The sequence below is a fragment of the Tauraco erythrolophus genome, chromosome 1 (assembly GCF_009769465.1).
Source record: "Tauraco erythrolophus isolate bTauEry1 chromosome 1, bTauEry1.pri, whole genome shotgun sequence".
In the NCBI taxonomy this organism is placed as follows: Eukaryota; Metazoa; Chordata; class Aves; order Musophagiformes; family Musophagidae; genus Tauraco; species Tauraco erythrolophus.
Window position 1 is genome coordinate 70,133,143 of NC_141465.1, and position 26,261 is coordinate 70,159,403.

The 26,261-nt window shown below is 40.5% G+C and overlaps 1 protein-coding gene across 1 annotated transcript in view; it reads left to right on the top strand.

Moving 5' to 3' along the window:
- Window positions 1-26,261, top strand: part of COL4A1 (collagen type IV alpha 1 chain) — a 131,579-nt gene that overhangs the window by 101,165 nt on the left and 4,153 nt on the right. The window contains exons 30-49 of the mRNA XM_086610839.1: window positions 252-402; window positions 740-853; window positions 1,258-1,425; window positions 1,967-2,056; window positions 2,677-2,829; window positions 5,687-5,785; window positions 5,877-5,966; window positions 6,848-6,987; window positions 8,597-8,727; window positions 8,819-8,895; window positions 10,828-10,926; window positions 11,463-11,513; window positions 13,407-13,592; window positions 14,271-14,404; window positions 18,978-19,050; window positions 19,730-19,801; window positions 20,528-20,656; window positions 22,050-22,148; window positions 22,297-22,509; window positions 24,002-24,179. Of these exons, the coding sequence (XP_086466965.1) occupies window positions 252-402; window positions 740-853; window positions 1,258-1,425; window positions 1,967-2,056; window positions 2,677-2,829; window positions 5,687-5,785; window positions 5,877-5,966; window positions 6,848-6,987; window positions 8,597-8,727; window positions 8,819-8,895; window positions 10,828-10,926; window positions 11,463-11,513; window positions 13,407-13,592; window positions 14,271-14,404; window positions 18,978-19,050; window positions 19,730-19,801; window positions 20,528-20,656; window positions 22,050-22,148; window positions 22,297-22,509; window positions 24,002-24,179 (2,447 nt within the window). The remainder of the gene's footprint in view (window positions 1-251; window positions 403-739; window positions 854-1,257; window positions 1,426-1,966; window positions 2,057-2,676; window positions 2,830-5,686; window positions 5,786-5,876; window positions 5,967-6,847; window positions 6,988-8,596; window positions 8,728-8,818; window positions 8,896-10,827; window positions 10,927-11,462; window positions 11,514-13,406; window positions 13,593-14,270; window positions 14,405-18,977; window positions 19,051-19,729; window positions 19,802-20,527; window positions 20,657-22,049; window positions 22,149-22,296; window positions 22,510-24,001; window positions 24,180-26,261) is intronic.

The following is a 26,261-nucleotide window of genomic DNA, read 5'->3' on the forward strand; positions in this document are numbered from 1 at the left end:
GGATGTGTGCAAAGATCCTGCTCTTTAAAAAAAAAAAAAAAGTTGACCAAATTGCCCTTCATCTTATGTTTCCCACTATGCACACAAAGGAACAGAGTAGATGGATGGGTGCTTGACCTGAATGCTAAAGGGCTTACAGCTCTCCCCTGAAGTCATGTATAGGGCTCTGCCTCTGCGTGATTTAAATAGTCAGTGAATGGTTTCTTGGGTTTGATGTGCTGATTCCCGGTCTCTTGTGTTTCTTTGGCTAGGGTGAACCTGGTGTAGGTCTCCCTGGCCCTAAGGGATCGCCAGGCCCCCCAGGCACCCCCGGCAGCCCTGGGGAAAAGGGAAGCGCAGGACTGCCTGGCTTACGTGGAGAGCAAGGCTTCCCGGGCTTGGCCGGACAGCAAGGGCTCAGAGGTAACATTACCCGAAAAATATGGCTCTGTGTTGCTATTTCTTTTTTAAAGTCACTCCCCAACAGATGCAGCGAAAAGTCTGTTCACCACTGAGATATCCTACTGATACCTCAGGGTGCTGCCCTTTTTCCTTCCCCTTGTTTTCTCCTACCAACCACCGGTAGCTGATGGAAGCAGCAAAGAGCAGCCCCTCCTTCCAGTCCGGGTGGGAGGTGTTGGAGGCTGAAATGGCACCTTGTTGGCTGAGTGCCTCCAAAGCACTTTTTCCAGCATCTCCAGGAAACAAGATTTCAAACAACATTGGAGGACACTCAGTCTGCATCTCTGTCTCCCCGCAGGTGACCCGGGCCTCCCAGGACCACAAGGCTTGCAGGGCCCTCCGGGCGCGCCGGGGCTGGGTCCACCAGGATCGCCAGGACCCCCCGGGCAGCCAGGACCTCAGGGGCCACAAGGTGAAAGGGGAGTGCGCCCGTAGCGGTGCTTAGGAGTGAAATTTGGGCGTAAATGGGTGTTGGCATTGAAAAAAGCGTTGCTCGTGAAATATTTTGCGGAGTGAGGTTGGTGGAGGTGCTTGGCGGGGGACATGACACCAGACCTCTGTCTGGTCCAAAACGCAGGGTGAGATCTCCTGGGAAAACACCTGCCGTGTTTGGTTTCCTCAGGTCATCAGTGGGTAATATATACAGGATGAAAACCTCACTTAGAAAATGAGGACTGTTTCTGCTGTCTGGCCTTGAGTCTTCATTATTCATGCCATGTAATTTCTGAACCACAGGTGGACATTATCAGATATTCTCGTTAATGGTGTTCCCTGTGCTCTGTTAAGGACTAATCTTGTATCTTCTGTTTTTGGTAGGATTTCCTGGAATAAAAGGAGAAAGGGGCTTCCCTGGTATCCCAGGTCTAGATATGCCAGGACCCAAAGGGGATAAAGGTAGCCAGGGCCAGCCCGGAGTACCGGGGTCTGTGGGGTTACCTGGCCTGCCGGGTCCGCAGGGGAACACTGGACTGAAAGGATCAGCAGGTAAATATCTTTTCACTCAGTCACTGGCATCTTTGAAAACTGTTTTATTGAGATGTGGTAGCATGCCCTATAACTCGTTTAGGAATTGATCCATCAAAGAGTCTGAGCTTGGGAAAACACTTGGGCTGATGTCAGTAAAGCATGTGTAACTGAGCTGCTACTCAAGCCCTTTGGTGGAACAAATCCAGCAACTTACGGGAACTAGCCTTTAGCCTGTTATAATTAAAGAGGATTATTCTGCAGTTTCAGTGACAGAATGTGGTTTTAATAATGCCGTTGTTAATGACAGCTTTGTTTACTGTAATAGGAAGTTTTAAGAATCTGTCAAAAACCCATCACAAAATGTATTTTATTCTGATTTTCATAACACTGTTTTTACTGTTGTTTTCTCTATCAGGCTATTGTAGATTAATCATCTTTGTCCCATTTTTCTTTAAGTAGTACAATGCCTAATATGATAAGGAGTAAATGATTCCATTTTTTATAGTTCTTTAAACTGATTGCTTTCCTTCTGTTTATCACTCTTTTACTTTGATTTCAGGAGCCAAAGGAGAAATGGGAGTTATGGGAACTCCTGGATTGCCAGGAACTCCTGGACCAGCCGGAGATCGAGGGTTGCCTGGTGAAAAAGGTAAGAGAGAGATTTTCTCAAATTCAAAATTGTAAAATCTACATTTTTCCTGGCAAAAGGAAAGTCTGGAAATAACCAAACAGAAGGAGTATGCTTGGCCTAAGGAATGTTTTATGTCAAGTAACCTCCCTGTAAGTTAGAAATAGCGTAATTTAGAAAGTTATGTCCTGGGAGTAATCATGTATTTGGGCATGTAGCCAGATTTTTGATCTGTTCTTCAACAGCATAAGGGTTTGCTAGGCGTGAGGATGCTATAGATATTTCTCCAAGAAAAATACCATGTTCAAAATTATAAAAAGCCAGCAGGAAGGTCTGAAATTTAAATTCTCTAAATTTAATTTAATTAAATTATTCAAATAATTACTGCCAAACTCCTATCCCGATTGTTTTGAGAGTCTAAAATTAATGACTGTGAAGCTGGAAAAATACGTCAACTTTTTTGACAGAGCTATTATGAAGTCGTGGTATAAAAAAAATTCATATGAGATAAATGAGATGTCCCAGAGCCTGGTATTTGGTGCTTTAAATTTGAATAAATAGCTAATTTAATTTGTTGTTGTCTACTAAATATTTTTGCAGTTTTATATGCCCTTATAATATTTTGTGCTATCCCTTTATAGGTAGCCAAGGTCTCAAAGGCGTAGTTGGACCACAGGGTGATCCTGGTGTCAAAGGAGACAAAGGTGAAGCCGGTCTCCCAGGAAAACCTGGAACGATGGACAACATGGACATGGTTAGTCTCAAAGGCCAAAAGGGAGATCAAGGAGAAAAAGGTAACTTCAGTCTCTTAACTGTGGATAAGTGTAATTAACACACTTATACTGTTAAGCAGCAATGCTTTGAGTTCAGTCGTATCTTAGTTTCAGGCAACAGTTTTTAAATAAGTTTAAAGAATTCCACACAGCAAATGCAGATATTTTTCTGGTATCTTTCAACTCCGTAGAAACAAAGATTAATCACAGACAGAAAGGGTTTTGGTTGGGTGGAAGAGGTTCAGTTTGCCCTTAAAAAATCTCTTTCACCTCTTTTATCACAAGACTCTCTCAAAAAATGAGAAATTTAAAAGTAGAAACTAGAGCTTGCCAGAAGAGGAAAGCTGTCTTTCATGTAAAACATATAGTGGAAACACTATTGTGGCCATGAAGACCAACTGATACTGTAAGAAGAAATGGGAAGTCTTTTTTGGCACACATCTTTCTTTGTGATCTGAAGAAATTTCAGGAAAGACACATGTGGATGCCACTGATACCAAAAGATCAACTTACATCAGTTTAGAAACGTCTGGAAATATGCAGGAGAAAGACAATTGACTTTCTACTTAGAAACTTAATGGTGGTAGAGATGATTAGTTTTTTAGACAGCACATTCTTCTTGGATTTTTATTTTTACTGCCACATGAAAATTTAGTTGTTTAAGATGATTCTCTCTCCTGTTTATCTTTTCAAAGAAAAAATAGTGTATATTTTGTATATTTTTATTATTAGTCCTTTTTTTATATTTTTCTTTTTATTAAAAAATCCCATAAGAGTTTTGAAATAAATTATAACTGTTTTAGTTAAAATAGAAATGGGGCTTAGAAGGGAGCTACCAAAATCACAGTCGTCTGTCTCCCTCAACCAAATCCTTCAGCCTTTCATTGTAGATCATGTTTTCTGAAATAACTATGATTCTTGTTACCCTTTCTGACTTCTCCCCAGTTTGGCTGCATCCTTGTTAGAGTGCGCTTTGCTGAAACAAGTGAAGTACTTCAACTCAGACCCTGCTACAATGAAGTTTCCCTTTCTTGAAATGACAGCCAACTCAGTTTGTGATTAGCTATAATCCTCAGTCCTTTGCTTCTGGACTGCTGCCTATGCAATCGTTTTTCATTTTATATGCATGCTTTTGACTTCTCCTTACCACTTATGTGGTGTATTACACTTTTTGAATTTCATTGTGTTGATTTTCAACCTTTACTCCAACTCTTCAAAATCCTTCTGCAGTCTAATCCTGTCCTCTTTTCAAGCCTTTCCGGTTTAGTGTCATCTGTACATTTTGTCAGTGTATTCTCTGTTGGGCCCAGGACAGAGCGCTTGAGACTCCTTTCCAGTTTGACATTGAATCACCAGTAACTTTACTATGTTTGAACTTTGGGAACAGGAGAGTTTCCCAGTCTAGGTACCTCTTATCTCCATGCCCTGTCTACTTGTCAGAATGAGACCTGGGCTCATGTGTCCTGGTTGGGTCTCAGAGAAACCTAGGCATGTGAATAGGCAGTGCTTCCCAGCTTAGACAGCCAGGGACTGCAAAGGAGGGCCAGGGCAAGTGTGGAGTGCATCTGCCTCTAAGCTGAGATTAGCTTCTGAGAGTACTTTTGTATTTGAGGAAAATACAGCCTATAAAGATTTCATCTAGATTAATTTTTCTCATTTGTTTCTTATCTCTTATACGTAAGGTGGTATGAAAAGCCTTAAAGCAAATCCACATGGGTTGTTTTTCATTACTTTTTTACCTACTATTGGTCTATAGGTTGACTGGTTGATAATTAGTTTTATTTCTTCTCCAGAAATCCAAATTAGGCACACTGGTTGCATGCATATAAAGAAGCCTTTGCTGAGAAATTAAAATGGTTCATTTCTTTGATTTCTAGCTTCTCCATCTCTCCAGCACTAATAATGCACACTTGCAAACTAGTATGCTCTACCTTTTCCTGGCCACGTGTACAGATTGGCCTAGCTCACTCAGACTGGAAGGGTACATTCCAAACAGACACCAGCCTGCAAATTGCTGCTGTTATTCAGCCCATCTCATTCTCTTCAACCCAAAGATACTTAGTACCAGCAAAGAAAAATAACCTAGTCATACTCCGTGACTTTGCTGACCTATTAGCTGCCTTCATCTCTCTAGGCACTGTTTTAAAAAGCTCTGAAAATACAAACTGTGCAGAAAAGACATAGTATTTTTGTGGAAGGTTGTCAGTGATGTTTAATGAAAAAATGTGATTTTAGACATCTAGAATTTGTTTTAACAAAATTCCCTTACTTAAAAACATTCAGCAAGCCATGTTCAGTAACCTATTGTTGTGCACCTGTATGCAACACTAACAGAAACGGTTATGACCAAAAAGCTTCGACCTTAAAGCTGGAGAAGACACACACCGCAGAATAGGAGGTGGAGCCTTCTGGCATGATAAAGATGCTTTAACATTAGATAGAACTGCGGAAACGGCAAATTTATGGCTGTGAACTGGTTGTTCACATGTACCTTTTTAGACAGCAGAATAGTCAAATCAATCATTTCTGTTAACACCTGATATTGTCTGGCACTTCCGAAGTAACTCATTAATCTAACTCAAAACACATGTTCATTTGCAATTTCTTTTAGAGATATGACTTGCTTTGTAATTTGCAGGGACACCTGTAAAATTGTAATAGTTTGCAGCCTTTCCTCAGCACTGGTTTAATGACTGAAGAGTTGTGTTTTACTGAAGTGTGACTCTACTGTACAATGTAAGAAACTTGAATTCAGCCATTACCTTGTTGAGCAGAGAGAAGCAACAGTGATCAAAAATTAACTAGAAAGATTATTATATGGCATTACAGTAAATTTTGATAAAACTGATCTCACTGTGTTTGTTTTCTTGGTGTCCAGGGGACCATGGAGCAACAGGAGAAAAAGGGTTGCGTGGGGAATATGGAGAACCAGGAATTCCAGGGAAGGATGGTGAACCTGGTACTCCAGGACATCCAGGTATGTCTGAAGCTAGCAACAGAGAGACTGTTCGTCAGGTATTTTAAACCACATGAACTAATGGGACTCTTATTTTCTCTGCTGTCCTTAGGACCAAAAGGTGATCAGGGCCCCCCAGGATACCCAGGGGATCCAGGTCTTCCAGGACAAAAAGGATCGGTTGGTGAAATGGGTTTGCCAGGTACTGATTGCTGGGAGTATCTTATTATTGTTTTCCTCAAGTTAATATAGAACATTATGAGAGACCTGTATGGAATATTTGTTGGTGTAGATCTACTAAATGATTGCACTATTTGCAGTGTCTGAAATTTAGGCTTTTGGGACATTGCTTTCTCAATCCTATTGTGATATACAAATAATAGGATAGCTTCCTAAGTTTCTGCATGCAAATCCTTTAGCTGGATGTGTAGGATTTGTGTATTTGATGCAGACAGGCAGTTTTTCAAGTGATACGCGTTTGTCTGTCTGTCTCTGTTTCTGCTAGTGCATGAACTGCATTAAGCTTCTTGTGTATTTTCCCCCTTCTAAAAAGTTTGGTGAGTTGCTGTGTACTGCATGTTAATTACAAACTGTAGTGGTCTGGGAAGAGTGTTATTGTGGAGGAGGTTGATAAAGAGTAGAATGGAGGAGAACCTATATCTCAACATGGAAGCTTTGTCTCCTTTCAGATGTCCTTGTGCCTAACATATTTAAGAAATCAAAGGTGAAAGACTGAAATGGTAAAGAGGGACAGAAAAATTTGCTACAGCAGAGTCCCTTCTTCACTGTGGTCCTGTTAGAAATTACTCAAATCAACATAAACTTTTATTCAAATCATATTTCTAGCAAGAGCTCCTGTTTACTCTGAATCCAAGATTATGACCATCTCTTATGAGGAGAGCTTATCTTTACTAAAAATGTCCCATTTAGAGAGTGAATCTCAAAGGTTAATTTACTAGTCATTTTAGTGAGTTACATTGCTTTTCTAGCTCTGAATAGCTAAGGCAACACCGAAAAATCATTGTCAACACTCCTAGGGTACCACTAGCTCTGATGCACCCATTTTTCCTTTTCTCTTGCTAGGAACACCTGGAGAAAAGGGTCTGCCGGGAGTACCAGGTTCACCAGGCACACCAGGGTTCCCTGGGCAAAAAGGTGAAAAAGGAGACAAAGGAGCACCGGGTTTTCCTGGAATTGGCTTCCCAGGATCTCCTGGTGAGAAGGTATTTACACCCCTAAGAATTTAACTGTCTGTCCCTACCAAGTACCTCATTTGAAAAGATGCTATTGGCCTTTAAGCTATTTTATTATATTTTTTATTACGCTTATGTCATGGTTTAGCCCGACCAGCAACTAAGCACCACATAGATGCTTGCTCACCCTCCCCAACCCCCAAGGGATGGGGAAGAGAATTAAAGAGGAAAAGGGAAAGAGACCCATGGGCTGAGATAAGAACAAATAATAATAATAATAATGATGATGATGATGATAATAATAATTGAATATATATGTATAGTTATAATAATATATACAAGCAAGTGATGCACAGTATAACTACTCACCAACCAGTGACCAAGGCCTGCCCCGTTCCAGCTAACGATCCTGAAATAGATAAGTCCTGCCACCAGTTCCAGACGAGCGAGAGGCCTGAAAAGAGAGTAAGAGGGATAGCACTCTGAGAGTGAGAGCTCCTGGAAGAGCAAAGGCTCTTCTTTCCAGTCAACCCACATCCATATACTGAACATAATGTTGCATGATATGGAATACTTCGTTGGCCAATTTGGCCCTCAATCCTCAAACTAAATTCAAATGATAAGGGCAATTTGTGAACCCTTTGTCCCAGCCATGCTCCCCCCAGCCTGTTGTGCTCCTGCACACTGGCAAGAACGTGGGAAGCGGAAAAGTCCTTGAGGCCTCAGTGCCAACTGTATACATTAGTGCGTTATTAAGATTCTTCTCATAGTGAATCCCGGACTAAAACCAAAACACGGAGCTCTTCTAGCTGCTAAAAAGAAGTACTAACTGTCCCAGCTGAAACCAGGACAGCTCATTTAAATACCTGATGAGAAACTTGAAAGGTGTGCATACGCACATATGCATTGTTTAGTGGGACCATTATCTCCAGGGTTCTTATTTATTCTGTCTCTTCAGAATACTCTAATTTACAGTGCTGGAAATGTCGAGGAAGGAAAGAACTTTTAAAAATACTGAGGAAATAAAGTGGAAAGGGCTTCTTACAAACAGAGTAAATAATCACATTAAAATAGTGTTCTTACAAACAGAGCAAATAATCACATTGAAATAGTGTTTCTGTACTTTTACAGAGATACTGGGAAGCTGAAAAAAAACTATAAAATGCTTAGAAATTACTGAAAAGAGGACTATATTAATACTGTCTGTAAAGTTAATTTAATCTCTAATAGTATTCTAATAGGATTCTCATTCATTTCACATTTCTTTTCCAAGCTATACAATGACAGCAATCATGAATTTATAAGTAAAATTTGTAAAAATAAAACTTATTAATCTGGTAACAAACTTGCTGAAGACTTAAAAAAAAAAGATTTTTTTGAAGATGATTAAGTGTAATAAGTAAGTTAAGAGGCTAATTTGGAAAAGACTTTGTAAAATAGCTATTGGTAGAAAAGTCAATAATTCTGATAGTGGAATTTAATGCCAAATTTAATCCTAAATGACTTTATTTCTGAATGGAAAAAGAATGAAATTCTTTATAAGTCTGATGGATAAGAGGGGTAACATCTACCATTGCAAATACAAAAAGCTGTTTCAGAATTAATGTGTGGATTTTACAATGTGTGCTGCTTCTTCTAGGGAGAACCAGGAAGAACTGGTAGCCCAGGTTTATCTGGAGATAAGGGTGAAAAGGGTAGCGCAGGAATTCCTGGAATGCCGGGTGCCCCAGGTCCCAAAGGATCCCCTGGCATGGCAGGATTTCCAGGCAAGTGTTTATGCTTTAATAAAACTGATATTGCAGTGAAAAATTAATGTGAAACTTAGACCAAATATCCTTGTCTTCTTCTTTTCTTTAGGGAGCCCCGGCCCCCATGGAGAAAAGGGTGATAAAGGACTTCCTGGCTTAAATGGCATTCCAGGCATAAAAGGAGAAGCAGGTAGAAAAGAAATGTAAAATATCAAATACTCTTTAAAGTATTGTTCACCTCCAGGCAGCGGCTAAAACAAATACTGTGGCATTCTACATTCGTTTTGGCTCAGGTATTTCCTGGTACATTTGTTCATTTCATAAGCTAAAAAGGACAGTGCTGTTTCCCAGGTAAACCTGAGTCAGTGTAGTGTGGGGCTAACACTTCTTTTGCGCCATTTGTGGAATAGATTTTACCACCTTCCATATGACTGGTTGTTGCTCTAGCCATTAATTCTGTTCTTTCTGAGTTCATTTAGAAACCATAAAGTTGATCCACGGGCCCAAACCTGAATCATCACATTAGCATCATTATACAGATATAATGGGTGGATGATGGTAGAGCAGTGGATGTGGTCTACAGTAAAGCATTTGACACAGTCTCCCACGGCATCCTCACAGCTAAACTGAGGAAGTGTGGTCTGGATGATCGGGTAGTGAGGTGGATTGTGAACTGGCTGAAGGATAGAAGCCAGAGAGCAGTGGTCAATGAGACAGAGTCCAGTTGGAGGCCTGTATCCAGTGGAGTCCCTCAAGGGTCAGTACTGGGACCAATATTGTTCAACATATTCATCAATGACTTGAATGAGGGAATAGAGTGCATGGTCAGCAAGTTTGCTGATGACACTAAACTGGAAGGAGTGGCTGACACACCTGAAGGCTGTGCTGCCATTCAGAGAGACCTGGACAGGCTGGAGAGTTGGGCGGGGAGAAATTTAATGAAATATAACAAGGGCAAATGTAGAGTCTTGCATTTGGGTAAGAACAACCCCATGTACCAGTACAAGTTGGGAACTGAACTGTTGGGGAACAGCACAGGTGAAAGGGACCTGGGGGTCCTGGTGGACAGCAGGATAACCATGAGCCAGCAATGTGCCCTTGTGGCCAAGAAGGCCAATGGCATCCTGGGGTGTATTAGAAGGGGTGTGGTTAGTAGGTCGAGAGAGGTTCTCCTCCCCCTCTACTCTGCCCTGGTGAGGCCACATCTGGAGTATTGTGTCCAGTTCTGGGCCCCTCAGTTCAAGAAGGACAAGGAACTGCTTGAGAGAGTACAGCGCAGGGCCACAAAGATGATTAAGGGAGTGGAGCGTCTCCCTTATGAGGAAAGGCTGAGGGAGCTGGGTCTCTTTAGCTTGGAGAAGAGGAGACTGAGGGAGGACCTCATTAATGTTTCTAAATATGTAAAGAGGGACTATCATGAGGATGGAGCCAGGCTCTTCTCAGTGACATCCAATGATAGGACAAGGGGAAATGGATATAAGCTGGAACATAGGAGGTTCTGCTTAAACGTGAGGAAGAACTTCTTCCCAGTAAGGGCAACAGAACACTGGAAAAGGCTGCCCAGAGAGGTTGTGGAGTCTCCCTCTCTGGAGATGTTCAAAACCCGCTTGGACGCGTTCTTGTGTGATCTGATCTAGGTGGTCCTGCTCCGACAGGGGAATTGGACTAGATGATCCTTTGAGGTCCCTTCCAATCCCTAATATTCTGTGATTCTGTGATATTAAAGAGGAAATAGAGTAGGGAGGAGAGTAAATCCATTGCTGTTATAACAAAATTTTTGAACATCAGGCCTTGTGTTCTTAGTTTGCTGTCTGCGGGACACATTATCTCAGTGGACAATGGGCTGTGCCATTCACAAGTCTTTGTTGGAGTTCCTGCACTCTAAACTCACTGAAATTCATGATAATTAGCTATGTCCAAAACTGTAATACTTGAGCCCTGTCACACGCTAATTTAATTCAGAAGTAACCTCAGAGAAAAATCACAGTGAAGTCATCATCCTGTGTTTGCTTAGTCTCTAGGGGAGAAAAAGAATAACTTAAGCTTTTCTTTAGAGGAAAAGAATGTGTAAAAAAAAGTTGAATGATCCATAGGTGAAATTAAAATATCAATGATTTTCCAGGTGAACCTGGTATTCCGGGTCCTGCTGGTTCCATTGGACAGAAGGGTGAACCAGGTTATGATGGGATTCCAGGTGCAGCTGGTGCAAAGGGTGAACAAGGTACTGTGACTGTCATGTTAAGTTTATGGGATATGAAAATGCACAGAGACAGGCTACACAAGAGTAGCTGGTAGAGAAGTGTGCTGGATTTGAGAGACTTTGGATGAAACCTTAGAACACAAAGTTAGTATGGTGTCTTGCAAACTGCTGACAATCATCCATCATTGTAAAGCTGATCATTTAGATGAGCAACTGTGTTTAATCAGTGTCATCTTGAAAGAATTTCTTTCACAGAAGTGGGAATTCTTTACAGAATTGGTGTTTTGGAACTAATTTCAGTCTGCAACTTATCTGTGAAATAATGGAGCAGGCTTGCCTTTTCTTAGGGTAGAGTTTTCAGTCATACAGCACCGGTTGTGCTAGATAACGTATACAACGTATACATATACAATGTAACAAAGGCAGTGTCTGCCCTAAAGGACTTTTTCATAAACCATTTATTTAGATTTTATATTTGCTTAATAGAGTTTTGTTCATTACAAGTAAAATTTAAGTACTGTCCCATCTTTTAATTTTTTGCTGCTTCTGTATTACAGGACTTCCAGGTAGAGGACTTCCAGGATTTCCCGGTGCAAAGGGAGATAAAGGTAAAACACTTCCTTAAACAAACAGCAAACCTTCCTCCCAACATATTATAAACATAATTCTGTAATTCAGACATACTTATCTACTTCATTCTTTTACATGCTGTACCTTTTCAGAGCAGGCAGAAACTCTGAGAGGCTAAAATACTAATTTCTGTTACAGTGGCAGCATCTTGGACATGAGTTAGATATGCCCTAAAATAGGTAATTATTCATAGTGTGAAATTTACTGCAAGCTGTGCTGTGGTGAGGTAATATAAATAACTCCTATATTTGTGTGCTGTGCTTTTGACTCCAAGTATTTCTGTTTTCCTACTAATTTTGCAAGAATCAAAGTCTAGTGAGGCTCTGTGCACCAGACAGTTAAGGACAGTAGTTTCGTGGCCAGGATACTGCAGTAATTTTTTTACCTGAGTCTGTTGTGCAGCCCAGGTGCAATTTTATTCGTTACTAAAATAGTTATTCTCTATAGCTCAGTAGTGCCTGACTAGGCAATGCACAGGAGCATGGTGCAGAGATGCAGAATATAGCGGAGACCTGATGAGATCTTACTGAAAATTGTTATTACCTAGACTCAAGGCTTACTACCTGGGGTACAGGCACATAGCTATCACAATTTCCAGACCACTTGTGGTCTTCACAAAGTGTGTCACCACACTATGCTGTGAGAATGACTTAATTGGCTGGAGTCAGTGCTTGTTCAAGGTGTCTGTGATGCATCATGCTCCACTTTATGAAATAACTATGTCCTAGGCACTGGACTGCAATAGATACAGTAGTGAAGAAATGTCAAGCTGCTGCTGATAAAGGAAATTGTGTGTACTTAAAGGATTTTCAATTTTAAACGTCCAGAAAACAAAAAATATTCAACTAGTTCATCTATGAAATTAACATGACATGGTAGATTTTGAAGGACTTATATATCACTCCACCTCACTCATTCATTCTATAAATACAAGAAACTTGTGTGGACAGTAGAAAGCAATAAACCAGAATTTTAGAATATCTTTTATTTACCATCTCAGAGTAATTTAACAGTCATTAATTGCTGAGGAAGCCCTAATATTAGAGAACTTATTTTAATAAGCAAATTTTCTAATCATAGCTCAGTAAGGCATGTAGAATGCTAGATTGTGAGAGTACCTTTCTCACCTTACTCAGTTCTCTTTTTCTGTCAGCACAGCTCATTTTAAAATGTCTGAATTTAGAGTAAACAGATAGCCAATTGACATAATTGGTGTTTGAAATATGTTGTAGTTCCAAAAAAACAAGTCCAGGATTTAGAGACTGTGTTCTGTTTGGCAAAGAGCCAGGGATAGTTTTCTTTATACATTTTATTTCTTATTATTGTACTTATACCAGCTAATCTATATTCTTTTTGCTCAACCATGATCTAAAATTCAACTGAATTGCAAATGTCAACTATTTGTACAAGCCTGAAAGTAAGTACTAAGTGTCTAAATCTGGATCTTAGTAAAAAAAAATCTCTTTTTCTCGAGGAGCGAGTCCTTTTGTACTTAGTCAAGCAAAACATCCATTACTTAGCTGTGACAATAACAGTTGAAATGGAGTAAGGTTTTGGGGGCTTTATATTCCTTGTGGAAGGAGAGAGGTGCTGAATGTTCGTCTATTTTTAGAGAGAATTAAAATAGCCCAGTGATCAGTTCAGCTAAGAAAAGAGATGTCAGTCAAACTACTCTTTTCCTCATACTTTGTGTCATAACGTGGAGAATAATACAGTTTTCTTTAAGTTTCACATTTTTGTGCAAATGTATAAAGGCACGGTCAGTATTTTCTTAAGGAATAAATCTTACTATGAGTGGATTTTGAGGCAGAGTGTGTCAGTGATTGTGATCCTTTCTCTAATCACGTTTTGGGGATTGTTTCAAATCTTAGGTGCGAAAGGTGATGTGGGTTTTCCAGGATCCCCCGGAAGTCCGGGGATCCCAGGCCTGAAAGGAGAACCAGGATATGCTGGTCCACCGGGCCCTAAGGGCAGCCAAGGTCTTCCTGGACTGCCAGGAAGTGCGATTGAGGGCCCCAAAGGAGACAGAGGACCCCAAGGCCAACCTGGACTTCCAGGTAATTCTTTATCTTTCAGATTAATGTACTGCTGTTAATCAAAGCTCACCTAATTAACTAATGATATAACCAATATTGTGCATCCTTGTTTATCCTCTTCGCACAGATCAGGGAAAAGCTCCCCTTCACAGGCAGTTTGGCATTATGTCCTAGAAGGGGCCGATTTTGTGTTCTCAGGCAGTTGATTTTGTTCAGAAGTTTTTCTGACATTGAGAAGTTTCCTCCGATTTCCATGTTTTCCCCTGGACTTTATTTACTGTTTCGAGGCAGCCATGGTTGTATGTTCCTATGTCTTGGAGTGTTGATGTGTTTAAAAATGGCCCAGCATGGCCTTACATTGGCAGTGGCCCTGTGCTAGAGGTTACGGAGGAGAGCAGAGCAGAGCTGCAATACATCTCCAGCATGTTTATACCTGAGAACATATGATCTGCTTGTTCTGCACATACAGAAAACTCTCCACTATTTTCCATCAGCCACAGGCTCATAAATGATAGATGCCTAATCAGATAGACAGTCATACGGACCTCCCTGCGACAGATTCTCCTCCTTACTTTCTTGAAATGTTGTTACGATAATTACTTTGGTTCTGCCCATCTGTAGATTGAGCCAGCTCGTCCTCCATCATGTGCTGCTCTGAACAAATTTTGCCACTATGTACTCTCTTCTTCTGGTTTGTAGGTTTACCAGGTCCAATAGGGCCGCCAGGACCCCCAGGTCTGAAAGGGGCCAAAGGAGAGCAGGGGAGCAATGGCTGGCCTGGGACTCCTGGAGGTCCGGGAGTCAAGGGTGATCCGGGTTTCCAGGGAATACCAGTAAGTTACTTTCAGTACACTCCAGATTTGCTGAAACCTGGTTCTTCTAATTAATGGGTATATTAATCATAGATATTTCTTGCTCAAAATAATGATACTTTATGCTCAAAGTGCCTTTGGACTCACTGCTGATGATGTAAAGTCAGTTTGAAAACATTTCAATTCTCTCCTTTTACAGGCTGCCTACCAATAAGCCCCAGTGAGCTAATGAACTTATTAGAAATTTATAGATAGTGAGTGGTAACATACAACACCCAGAATATAATTTACAGTGTATTAACAGCACAGGATGGCTGCAGAGCATCCATAAATCCTGCAAATGCATTAGTAGTTAATTTTAAAGGTTGCATATTTCACGATAAATTGCCTTCTGAAAATACCTGAACTGTTTGGTTTTGTTATGAAACCTTTCAAATAAAGTGCACTTTCAGTACTGTCAGTAATGAAATATAGCTGCTGGTTTAGAAATACAAACAGGCAATGCTATTAATACATTGCTGTCATATATTATTCATTTTCCCTGATCTAAAACAGTCTCTTTTCTGTATGTTAGGAAGAATGAAGTAGAATAGGACAGTCACCCAGAATAGTTCATCTTCTATACTCTTTCTCACAGAGTGTCTGCTGCCTTTTTCCACACTGAAAAATACTCTGTATATTTTAACTTTTCATTTCCTCTTTCCTACTAAGAAAATAATAATAATAATAAAATTTATGGAAGAAAGAATAAGAAAGTAGGTAGGTATGACTCAACAATTCCTAGCATACATCGGGAAGGAAGACTCAGGAATAAGGTCATAGATTCATAGATTCATAGATTTCTAGGTTGGAAAAGACCTTAGAGATCATCGAGTCCAACCATCCCTAATCCCCATTAAACCATATCCTCAAGTAGCTCATCCACCCTATTCTTAAACACATCCAGGGATGGGGACTCAACCACTTCCCTGGGCAGCCTATTCCAGTGGCTGACAACCCTTTCAGAGAAGAAATACTTCCTAACATCCAACCTGAATCTCCCCTGACTAAGCTTATGCCCATTTCCTCTTGTTCTATCTCCCATCACTAATGTAAAGAGCCCTTCCCCTACCTCCCCACCATCTTTTCTCAAGTATTTATAGGCCGTAATCAGGTCTCCCCTCAGCCTCCTCTTCTCCAGGCTAAACAGCCCCAACTCCCTCAGCCGCTCCTCATAAGTTTTATTTTCCAGCCCCTTGACCAGTTTAGTTGCCCTTCTTTGGACTCGCTCCAGGAGCTCAATATCTCTCTTAAAGCGAGGGGCCCAAAACTGGACACAATATTCCAGGTGCGGCCTCACCAGTGCCGAGTACAGGGGCAGGATCACTTCCCTGCTCCTGCTGGTCACACTATTCTTGATACATGCCAGTATCCCATTGGCCTTTTTGGCCGCCTGGGCACACTGCTGGCTCATATCAAGCCGGTAGTCAACCAACACCCCCAGGTCCTTCTCCGCCAGGCAGCTCTCCAGCCACTCCTCCCCGAGCCTATAGCGATGCTTGGGGTTTTTATACCCCAAGTGAAGGACTCTGCACTTGGCCTTATTAAAGCTCATGCCATTGGCCTCAGCCCAACGATCCAGTCTGTTCAAATCCCTCTGAAGGGCCTCCCTACCCTCGAGCAGATCGACACAGCCTCCCAGCTTGGTGTCGTCCGCAAATTTACTGAGGGTACGTTCAATCCCCTCATCCAGGTCATTGATAAAGATGTTAAACAGAACTGGACCCAGCACTGAGCCCTGGGGAACCCCACTGGTGACCGGCCTCCAGCCGGATTTAGCCCCATTTACCACCACTCTTTGGGCCGGGCCATCCAGCCAGTTTTTAACCCAAAGGAGGGTGTGCCTATCCAGGCCCGCAGTTACCAGTTTCTCCACCAGAACACTATGAGAAACTGTATCAAAGGCTTTACTGAGGTCCAGGAAAACTACATCCACAGCCCTTCCCTCGTCAACCAGGCGGGTCACCCTGTCATAGAAGGTGATCAGGTTTGATTGGCAAGACCTGCCTTTCATAAACCCATGTTGACTGGGCCTGATCACCCGGTTAACCTGTATGTGCTCATTAATAGCACTCAAGATAACCTGTTCCATGACTTTGCCCGTCACCGAGGTCAGACTGACAGGCCTGTAGTTCCCCGGATCCTCCTTCCGCCCTTTTTTGTAAATGGGGGTAACATCCGCCAGCCTCCAGTCCAGCGGAACTTCCCCAGTGAGCCAAGACTGCCCAAAGATAATGGACAGGTCCTGATATGAAAAGCAGGATACTGATAGTGGACTTGAAAGGTCCACTTTATTCTTGATAAAGCAAAGATTTACTGCATCCTTTTCTGCATCCAGGAGTCACTTCACAGAGACATTTACGATTTGCTTCAATATTCTGCCACTAGATCTTGGCTATGCCTTTTTATCTTTGAGACCAGACCGTACCATACCATCCCATACTATACCATCTTTGAGGGTTGTAAATTTCAAAGTAGCATCCCAGTATATTTTCCCTATTTTTAGAATTTGCAGTACTTCTGCAAAGAGCTAAATTTCTATACCCTAGGAAATGCTAAAGCTTTTCACAGGTTGATATTCCAGTCCAAGACTGTTTCTTAATCAAGAACGAAAATGCCAAAGGATTTTAATTCCTTGCCTTCAGTCAGAAGAAAATGTTTTACTATCCTTGAGCCACAATGCGTAGTATTGGGTTGTTAAATCAGTGTGAACTGCTCCAGTGAGAGTTATTTCAATATAAATATATTCAATAAATTTCAATATTAAACTTCCTCTGGTGATACGCACTAAGATGGGTTTCTTATGTCTTCGTCCTCCTCAATGTGACAGGCTCGTGCTGTGATTACAGCTCAATTGCTCATACAGGTCTCCAGGTACATGGTAAACGGAAAGGAGATTTTGTTATAACATGGGTGACACAGCCTGTCCAAAAATCCTATCCAAAAAAAGTGAATGCAGAAATGAGAAAAGAAACATTTCATTTCATCATTTTCATGGACTGAAATAGTTTTGTTTTGTTTGGAACAGATCCAAACCAAAATGTCGTTTGCCAAGCTATATCTGATGGGGGGAAAAAAAAGCTTAAGAAACTGCATACTGTTGTGGAAAAAGTGATTTGATGGAAAGCTTCCAATAAACTCCTCTTATAAATAATCCTGATTTATAATTTATAATAATATGATTATATTTATAATTATAATTTATAACCTACAATAATAGTTTTTTTAATTATAACCTAGAAAGAAGTTATTAAAAAACCCTCTTTTACTGAGATTTTCTGACTCATGGCTGTCTTCTGAACGGAAGCTAGCCGTCCTGTTTTGTGCTACAGAAGTTCACATGTTATGATACAAAGAGAGGGCCATTTCTTTAAACAGTCTTGCTTACTCTGACTGTGTGACTGAAGGAAATCAGGGAACTTTACTTCATTAATACTTCCCTTACCACTCCAAGGGTAGCATTTCTTTTGTTTAACTTTGGAAGTTTCACTGCTGACATCCATTTTTGAGCTAGTCATATCTTCTCCGTTTATAGTCAGGGGAAAGAATTATACGTTTGTAGGGAGCCATTCTTCTCATCTTGATGTAAACATCTAACTTACGTCAAATGAAAAATCACTCCTGTGTGCGTCTATTCTATTGCTCTCCAAATATGATGAGATGAATCCTATCATTCGTATTATTTTTCACTGAGTACTCAATTCACATCTCCACCTTCTGATCAGTAAGTTACTTAGCAAAGGAATTTTGTTCCTTTCCTCCATCTGTGTTCCATATTTTAGTATGTGGGGGACTATCAGTGCCATATTGCTTCAGCCAGGGAGAAACTCTAAAATGTCCTTACAACCTTTTTGCAGATGATCTGCAACAGATAAAAGAAGGAAAGGAAATTGGCAGTCATTTAAATACTATTTACAGTGTCTTTTTGAAATGTGGGCTGGGTTTTCCTTGAAGTGAGGCTACAATTAACTTGTTCATTATTTGCAGGGGAGCAGTTTATAATAGTGAAGACAGAAGGAGGAGTTCATGTTATATTTGAAGGGTTTAGGTCCTTGAGTATTTTAGCCCTGTTGAAAAGTAAAAATCTTCACAGGATTATAAATTGTTGAGCTCGTTTAATTTCATTCCACATATGAATGTAAAAGTTTTCAAGTCTGCTGTGGTCTAGAATTACCCCATTTAATTATTTATCTAGCAACCGCCTGCTGGGGCTGCACTGAAATTTGTATTTACTGAGATTTGCACTTACTGATGTTTTTCGTAGCAATATGGTCTATGGTAGAGAATCTTTTTATTAGCTAGACTGTTAGTGAGACCTTATTCTGATCTGCTATCTTTGTAAGGCAAAAAATAGTATACTAAGAACAAGATGTCATGCTTTTTCCTGTAACAGAAGCTTCTCATCTAATCATCGTAGGGAATAACCATTCCTTAAACTTAATGACTTTTCTCTCATATTATTTTTTCTTCTTAGATTTCCAAAAATACACAGCCCATTCGAGAGTCATATCATAATAGTGTTGGATAACTATACTTCATGTTTTCTTTTATACAGGGTAGTCCTGGTTTACCAGGAGATATTGGTCAAAAGGGTGATCTGGGACCTCCAGGAGTTCCAGGTGTTCCAGGTGAGAAGAAAATTTACCATATTCCTAAAAAGTATGCAAAGATATCTCTTTCATATCCTTCCTCTCCCAAAAAAGATGCTTCAAGAATGTTGACTCTATGTTACAAATTATTGAAACAGGGCATTGAAAGCTGCATCAAAAAGCGTACAAGAACATCTAGATTTTTCTCCAGGTTTTTTGCCTCTTGCCTGTTGTCTTGCTTTCCCAATTTTAAGGGTACGCTTGCTTTAAAAGGTGGATGTAAAATCAATTGTTTAGACATTACTAGTCAAGAACCTTCAAGATTTTCTTGTGAATTGGAGAGGCAAATGTTAGAGCTATATTTGAGGTAACATGGGCTCAGTGTGTCTCCATTTTTGACTATATTGCTGCAGCTGTCACCATCGTATACATGAGAACACCACGTGTATGAAAAATGCAGTTATTAATTGAAAAAAATTAATTCTTATAATTTAGAGAAAGATTTTATTAAATTGTTTTCAGTCATCATTTCTTTGGTGACTTAGTGCTGTTTATGTCTTGTTTTTACAAACAAGAACAAACAAACAAACAAAAAGTACTTGTGCGAATAAAGTCATGGTCCTTACATGATAATGAGGTCATACATGATTATTCTGCACATATTCTTCCAAATCAAGAAATTACTGACTTTTCATGTAAATATTTCCTTTGACTTCAGGTCCAAAAGGATCTCCTGGCTTCCCAGGCCTTAAGGGTGAGCGAGGTGACCAAGGTCTTCCTGGATCTAAAGGTATGATATAAAGACTTGCTTTTTTTTCCAGATGTTGTTACTAAAATTGTTATTTGTGACTAATCAAAAGATTCTTCTCTCCTCTTTTTATTCAGTGTAAAAAGGTAGAATATGAAACCAGATACCATGGTATCAGCACCTGAACTGTCAGGTTAGATTGAAGTATTAGGTAGAGGGTGAATGTATTTATCTCTTGCTCTGAAAACTCAATACTGAGGTTTTGTCATTTTTAGAATCTTTAAATGGTATCATAGAATCGTAGAATGGTTTGGTTTGGAAGGGATGTTAAAGATCATCTAGTTCCAAACCTGTTTGCACAGCCTGGTCACAGTGCTTCTGGTCAGATCTACATCTGTGGGCCTGCTCTGTCCTGTCAAGTGGGAGATAGGAATGTAGGAGGTAGCAATATGGTTTTTAGCAGCAGTATGTGCAGCTACTTTGGTGTTACTAGAGGCTTGCCAGTGGCAGAGGTCCAGCCCAGGCTGTTTCCCATGTTGTGCCTTGAACCCCATTGTCTTCTACCCTCAGTCAACTGCGGGTTTGGCTTCTTAACAGGTATGACTCTACTCAATGCACATATAAAGTCTTGGACGCATTGACGTCTTGTAGCTATAGGCTTTGTCTGTTCTCTGACTACCTAAATGGCAATACAAGGCAACACTGTTTTCTCAGTTTTTTATTGTGCAATATTAAATACGTGCTGATTTCCTTTATTACCTTTGGCAGGTTTACAAGGCCCACCAGGCCCACCAGGTGCTTTTCAGCTTGTTAAAGGGGATCCTGGCTTGCCCGGCCCTGTAGGACCAGTTGGTCTCAAAGGATTCCCAGGACTTCCAGGTCCCAAAGGACAGCAAGGTGAGAGTTTCTAACTTGCCAGTAGAAATACATTTTAAATAACATAAAAATAGACCAATGGTAGGCTAGACTCCAGAAGATTTTTGGTATAATATTATCCAGCTTTTTATAAGCCACTGAAATTGTGTCAGCGATGAGGAAGAGATCCTTCTTTTTGAAGCTCATCCAGTCACAGAAGCAGATGCCTTCCTAGTGATTTTTCTGCAGGCTCTCACTGCAGTCTTCACATCAGTATCTGAGATCAGCAGCAAGCAGAATGACTTGCAACACACTGCTCATCCTTTCCCCAGAATGTATTTGTTAGGGTATCCTCTGTCTTTAGTGTTGAATCCAAGCTTAATTACTGTGTGTCTCTGGGAGAAGACAAGCATGAGGAAAAACACTGTGATCTTGGAGCGGAAAGTGCTTCCCAAGGAAGTTTATTCCATAACCCTAGATTTCGACTTTTAGTCCAGACATTGAAATTTTTATTAAGAAAAGCTGAACTGCAAAAATTAAACACATTAGGAAATAAGAGAATGGAGCAAAAGGTAAAAGAATGAAATGCTGGCTCAAAGACACATGTCCTTCAGAATGACAGGACATGGAGAGTGAGAGCTCAGAGGTGTTCTTAAGCTATTAAAATTCTAAGGAAAAGTTTTCCTTCTGATTGTTTTGGGAGAAGATGATGGGGAATTACGGTGGAATATAATTAATATCTTCCTTCTATTTAATGTAGTAGATACAGAAGTTTGCTCTTGAAGGTGGAGTTACAACTCTGCAACTGTCGCCAATTAGGAAATAGCTATGAAATAATCTCAGTGATTGAACACAGCATGGGTTTTCTTGTATGGGATCTGTCACTGTTCTCTACTAGTCACTTCAATACATGAACACAATATTGCTTTTTGAGTGGTCAGGAAAAGGACAGCTTTGTCTATCTAAAGCTTCTGATGTGCCACAGAAATGTTGGCACGATGCTGATGGTGTTAACTTCTTTTTCCCGAAGTCAGAGTTACTAGAAATTGATAAAGGGAAGACATAATATATGTCCAAAAACTTGCTTGGGAAGAAGCTAAGAGAATACTGATGATCCTACTATTTACGGTCTATTTTTGATTGAGTCATATGATAAGCATAAAGGGAAGAGATTGCTGCCCTTCCTTTTCATATTCCAGGAAAATACTAGTTATTTCAGAAGCCCATCCTCTTCTTACTTCTCTGTTCTTCTCTGCTATAATCACATCTCCTGCAGTAACCCACATATGTGCTCTAGATATTGAAATATACTCACTGAATCTGTATGAGTTTGGTTTATACTGAGGTATGCCTGTGCTGTACCATATGAAAAGCCAACAAGTCGGAACTAACATGAAGTAATACCCAGTAATAACTGTTCCTTGTTTTTCAACAGGGGTGACAGGACCTTCAGGTGTACCTGGACCACCTGGTAGTCCAGGGTTTGATGGTAAACCTGGGCAAAAAGGAGAAGTTGGTCCTTATGGTCCCCCAGGTAAGCCCATGAGTTCTTCAAAGACTTGGCTCCTTGCTAGAAAAACAACGTAGGAGATTAGGTGTGAACGTATCTAATTTCACTTCTTCGGTTATGTAGGCAGAGTACTGCTGTTTGTAGAGATAAAAGAACGCTCTCTCTATTGTAGGGCCCAGAGGATTCCCTGGTCCACCTGGCCCTGGAGGTTTGCCAGGTGCTATGGGCCCACCAGGTGCACCATCTGTTGCTCATGGCTTCCTTGTTACCCGACACAGTCAAACCACTGAAGAACCGTCGTGTCCGTTTGGAACAAGGCTGATTTACCATGGCTACTCCCTGCTTTATGTACAAGGCAATGAAAGAGCCCATGGCCAAGATCTGGGTAAGTAGAGACCAAAGGAGAATTCAATTAGAATTCATTACAAACCAAATGTTTCTTTCATTTGTAGAACTGTATTGAACAAACCTGTGTAATTATTCTTGGCTAGCTGGTGCTTTATTATGCCTTCTAGGTTGGTACAGATAATGGTTTAGTGTATAGTGGAAACAATCTCAGTTTATTTAAGAAAGTCTTTGTCAAAGCCTTTGACGTGGTCATCCATAGTATCTTTGTAGTCAAATTAGCAAGATATGGGCTGGCTAAGTAGATGATAAGGTGAGTGGAAAACTGATGGGTCCGTCAGCCTCAGAGGGATGTGATCAGATGTACAAGATCTGAGTGGTGGTTGTTGATTAGTGATGTCCCTTGGGAATTAGTACTGGACCAATATTGTTTAAGGAATTTCTTAATGACTTGGGTGGTAGGATAGAGGGCACTCTGAGCAAGTTTGTGGGTAATGCCAGATTGGGAGGAACAGTTGATTCCCTAGTGGACACAGCTGCCATTCAGAAGGATCTAGCCAAGCTGGAGAAAAGGGCTAAGAAGAACTTCAAGAAGCTCAGTAAAGGCAAATGCAAAAGGGTACACCAAAACGAAATAACCTCGTGCGACAGGACAGACTGAGGACTGGCTGCTATTTTCAGTAGCAGCATTACCGGCTGCTGGGAAGCTGCTTTGCAGAAGAGGACCTGGGAGTCCTAGTGAGCAGCACTGAACATGAGTTAGCAGTGTGCCCTTACAACAACTGCCCCATTCCCTACTGCCCAACCTACTGGGCTCTACTGACAAAAGTGCAACCAGCAGATGGAGGAAAGCGATTCTTCCCCTCTGTCTGGCAGTTGTGAGACCACATTTGGGCCTCCCAGAACAAGGAAGATGTTGATATACTGCAGTGAATACAACAGTTCTACTAAGATGGATAGTGGGGTCTGGACAGACTGATGGAACTGGGTTTGCTCAGCCTTTACAGAAATTTAGGGAAGGCCTTTATTGCTGTCTCCAGCTGTCTCCAGGGAGTGTAGAGAAGACGGAGCCAAGCTCTTCTCAGAGAGGCTCAGTGACAGAAGCAGCAATAGACACAAGTATGAGATATATTCCAGTGAAACATAAAGAAAAGCTTTTTTACCGTGCTGGTGCTCAAACACTGGAACAGGACTCCAGAGAGCTAGTTGAATCTCTGTCTTGAGATACTCAAAACTCAACTGGCTATGGACCTAAGCAGTTTGATCTAACTGGCAGGGGCTTAGAACAGATGACCTCTAGAGGTCCATTCCAACCTAAGTTATTCCGTAAATGTGCAGGCAAGACTGAGCTACACCTTGCCTTGTCCTGTTTCTTCCTTATGGAGCTAAGAGAAGTCACCTCCTCTGAGAGAACTTGGTCCTCCAGAGCAAGTGTCATCTGCTTTTTAGCTGCTTGTGGAAATATTTGTTTGACAGTTGACAATGGTTGAACAAAAATGAGTTAACAAGTAACCTTTCACTTAACATTTCAGGCACGGCAGGAAGCTGTCTTCGTAAATTTAGTACCATGCCTTTCTTATTCTGCAATATCAACAACGTATGTAACTTTGCGTCAAGGAATGACTATTCCTACTGGCTGTCCACTCCTGAACCCATGCCAATGAGTATGGCTCCTATCACTGGGGATAATATCAGGCCATTCATCAGCAGGTATGGTTTCAGTTCTGCTGTGTTTGAGAAATGAAGAAACCTGTGAGAAGTGCGTATTGTACTTTATTTTTTTGGAAAAGGCTTTTAATCTGTATATTTTTATTTCCTGCCTTTAAATTTAAAGTTTGAGTTCCTTTGATGAAATGTTTCAAAGCGTGCGTGTTTTCAGTTTAGACTTTGATCAAAAGTAAATCCACTTTGGGGGAAACCCAAACAAATAGAGTAGTCTGTTTCAAGTCTAATTGAAATGAAAAGGTTTACTTTGAAATGGTGTTTTGCAAAAGCTATGATGTACTTTGAAGAAGTTTTGAACTTATTCACAATTCTTGTCCAAAATAATTCTTCTTTTTTTGACTAGCCATAGCTAGAAGCTTTTTAGGGCTCAGTTTCCTTTTGTTTGAAAATGGTACCATTATTTAGCATAGAGTAGACTGCCAGTCTTCTTCCTTTGTTTTGGACATACTGCTTGAATACAGCTATTATTGTCCGAATTAAAGGAAACAGTTGCACAATCAATCATCTATTTTTTAATAATTCCAGATTCTCAGCTAGCATAAAGTATGGCACTTATTCTAGACATAACTGTTCTGCATCAATCCAACACCTTGAACTTTTGGTCCACTTTAAATTTTAAGGCCACTAGCAGAAGTTTTCCAGGTGTAATAGGCCCAGTGCTGCAGGTAGAGGTGTGAGCAAGTGTGTGGTGAGCTGTACCACTGACATTAGATGAGAATCTGACAAGCGAAGCTCCAACTTGTAAGTTAAATGGTAATCAGTAGATATAGGCATTACTGTGATTCCCGTTGTTGCTTCTAATCTGTATCAGCTCTTGCTGATCCCTCTTCCTGCCATATAAATTGAATGAGAGTGGAGATTGCTGTTACAGTTTTCTTGGGTCTGTATATGCCATCCAAGAGAAAGTGTGATTCAAATCATCAGTGGGTTGTGGTCTTGACATCTTGGTATGTTCAAAAACCTATTTGGCTCTATGCAAAACATTTGATGTTTATTTCGCATAATAGAATCCATCTCTATTTTTTCTCATCTCTGTATTCTATTTTTGGCTTAGTGCCATAGAAATTGATATGCCTTGAAAATGAGTGGGCAGATTGAGGACAAGATTAACAAGAGATACTACAGTTTTTGTTGGTCTTGCTTTTTCGGTTGCTCATTGGATGTGAATGGAAGGGACTTGACTTTCAGAAAAATTCAAATGACCAGTCTCTGAAATTTGTGTTCCTTTTATGCCGTCCCCCGTCAAGTACCTAAAATAACCTTTAATAATATCTTTTAAACTCTTGCTCAAGGAGGTACCCACCAACATTTTGCTTTATCTTATGCATATAGAGTAGCTTTTGCACCATAAAAATGTCTTATGTTTTGTATCTATATGTGTGTGTATATGTATATGGGTTTTCTCCTTTTAGCCGTAGTAGGGAGTGAGATAATTGTAATACACATTTTTTAAACCAGCAAGAAATCTGAGAAAACTCTTCTTTCAATTTATTTTATTAGTGGAGGCTTTTAAACCAACAGTTTTCCCTGTCCAGAAGTTGAAAAGGTGTAGAAGTGTCACTTGCTGCCTTGGGTCATGGGACTTCTTTTCATGTAAGGCCTTCCACTGAAATACCAGAAATCTCTTGAAGCAAAGCAGACGTCCAAGAATAGAAGCAGCTTTACATTCTTCTTTTAACTTACTCTTTCATTGATGTGTTTCTTAAAATAACTGTCTTGCTTCTGCACTAAAGATGAAGGCAGTAGGTATGAAAGCAGTCTTCACAAGTCAGAAATAGAAGGCTTTCATTCTGAATTTCCTTGCTTCTGTGTGTTTTCCAGAATCCAACTTAATCCATTTTGCGCTTGATTCCTTTCACTGCTCTGATAATAGGAATCAGACTGTTTAGTTCTACGCGTCTGTTTTGAATCATTATCATCATTGCTAACTGCAGTAGCCAATTTAGGAGTTGTACAAGAAAAAGTGGATTATCTCTACCAAATTCCTTATTACCAGCTCTCGTATTAAAATTTCCAGGCCAACTCACGTTTTTCATGATTCTCCTGTGGAGGCACAATCAATCATTG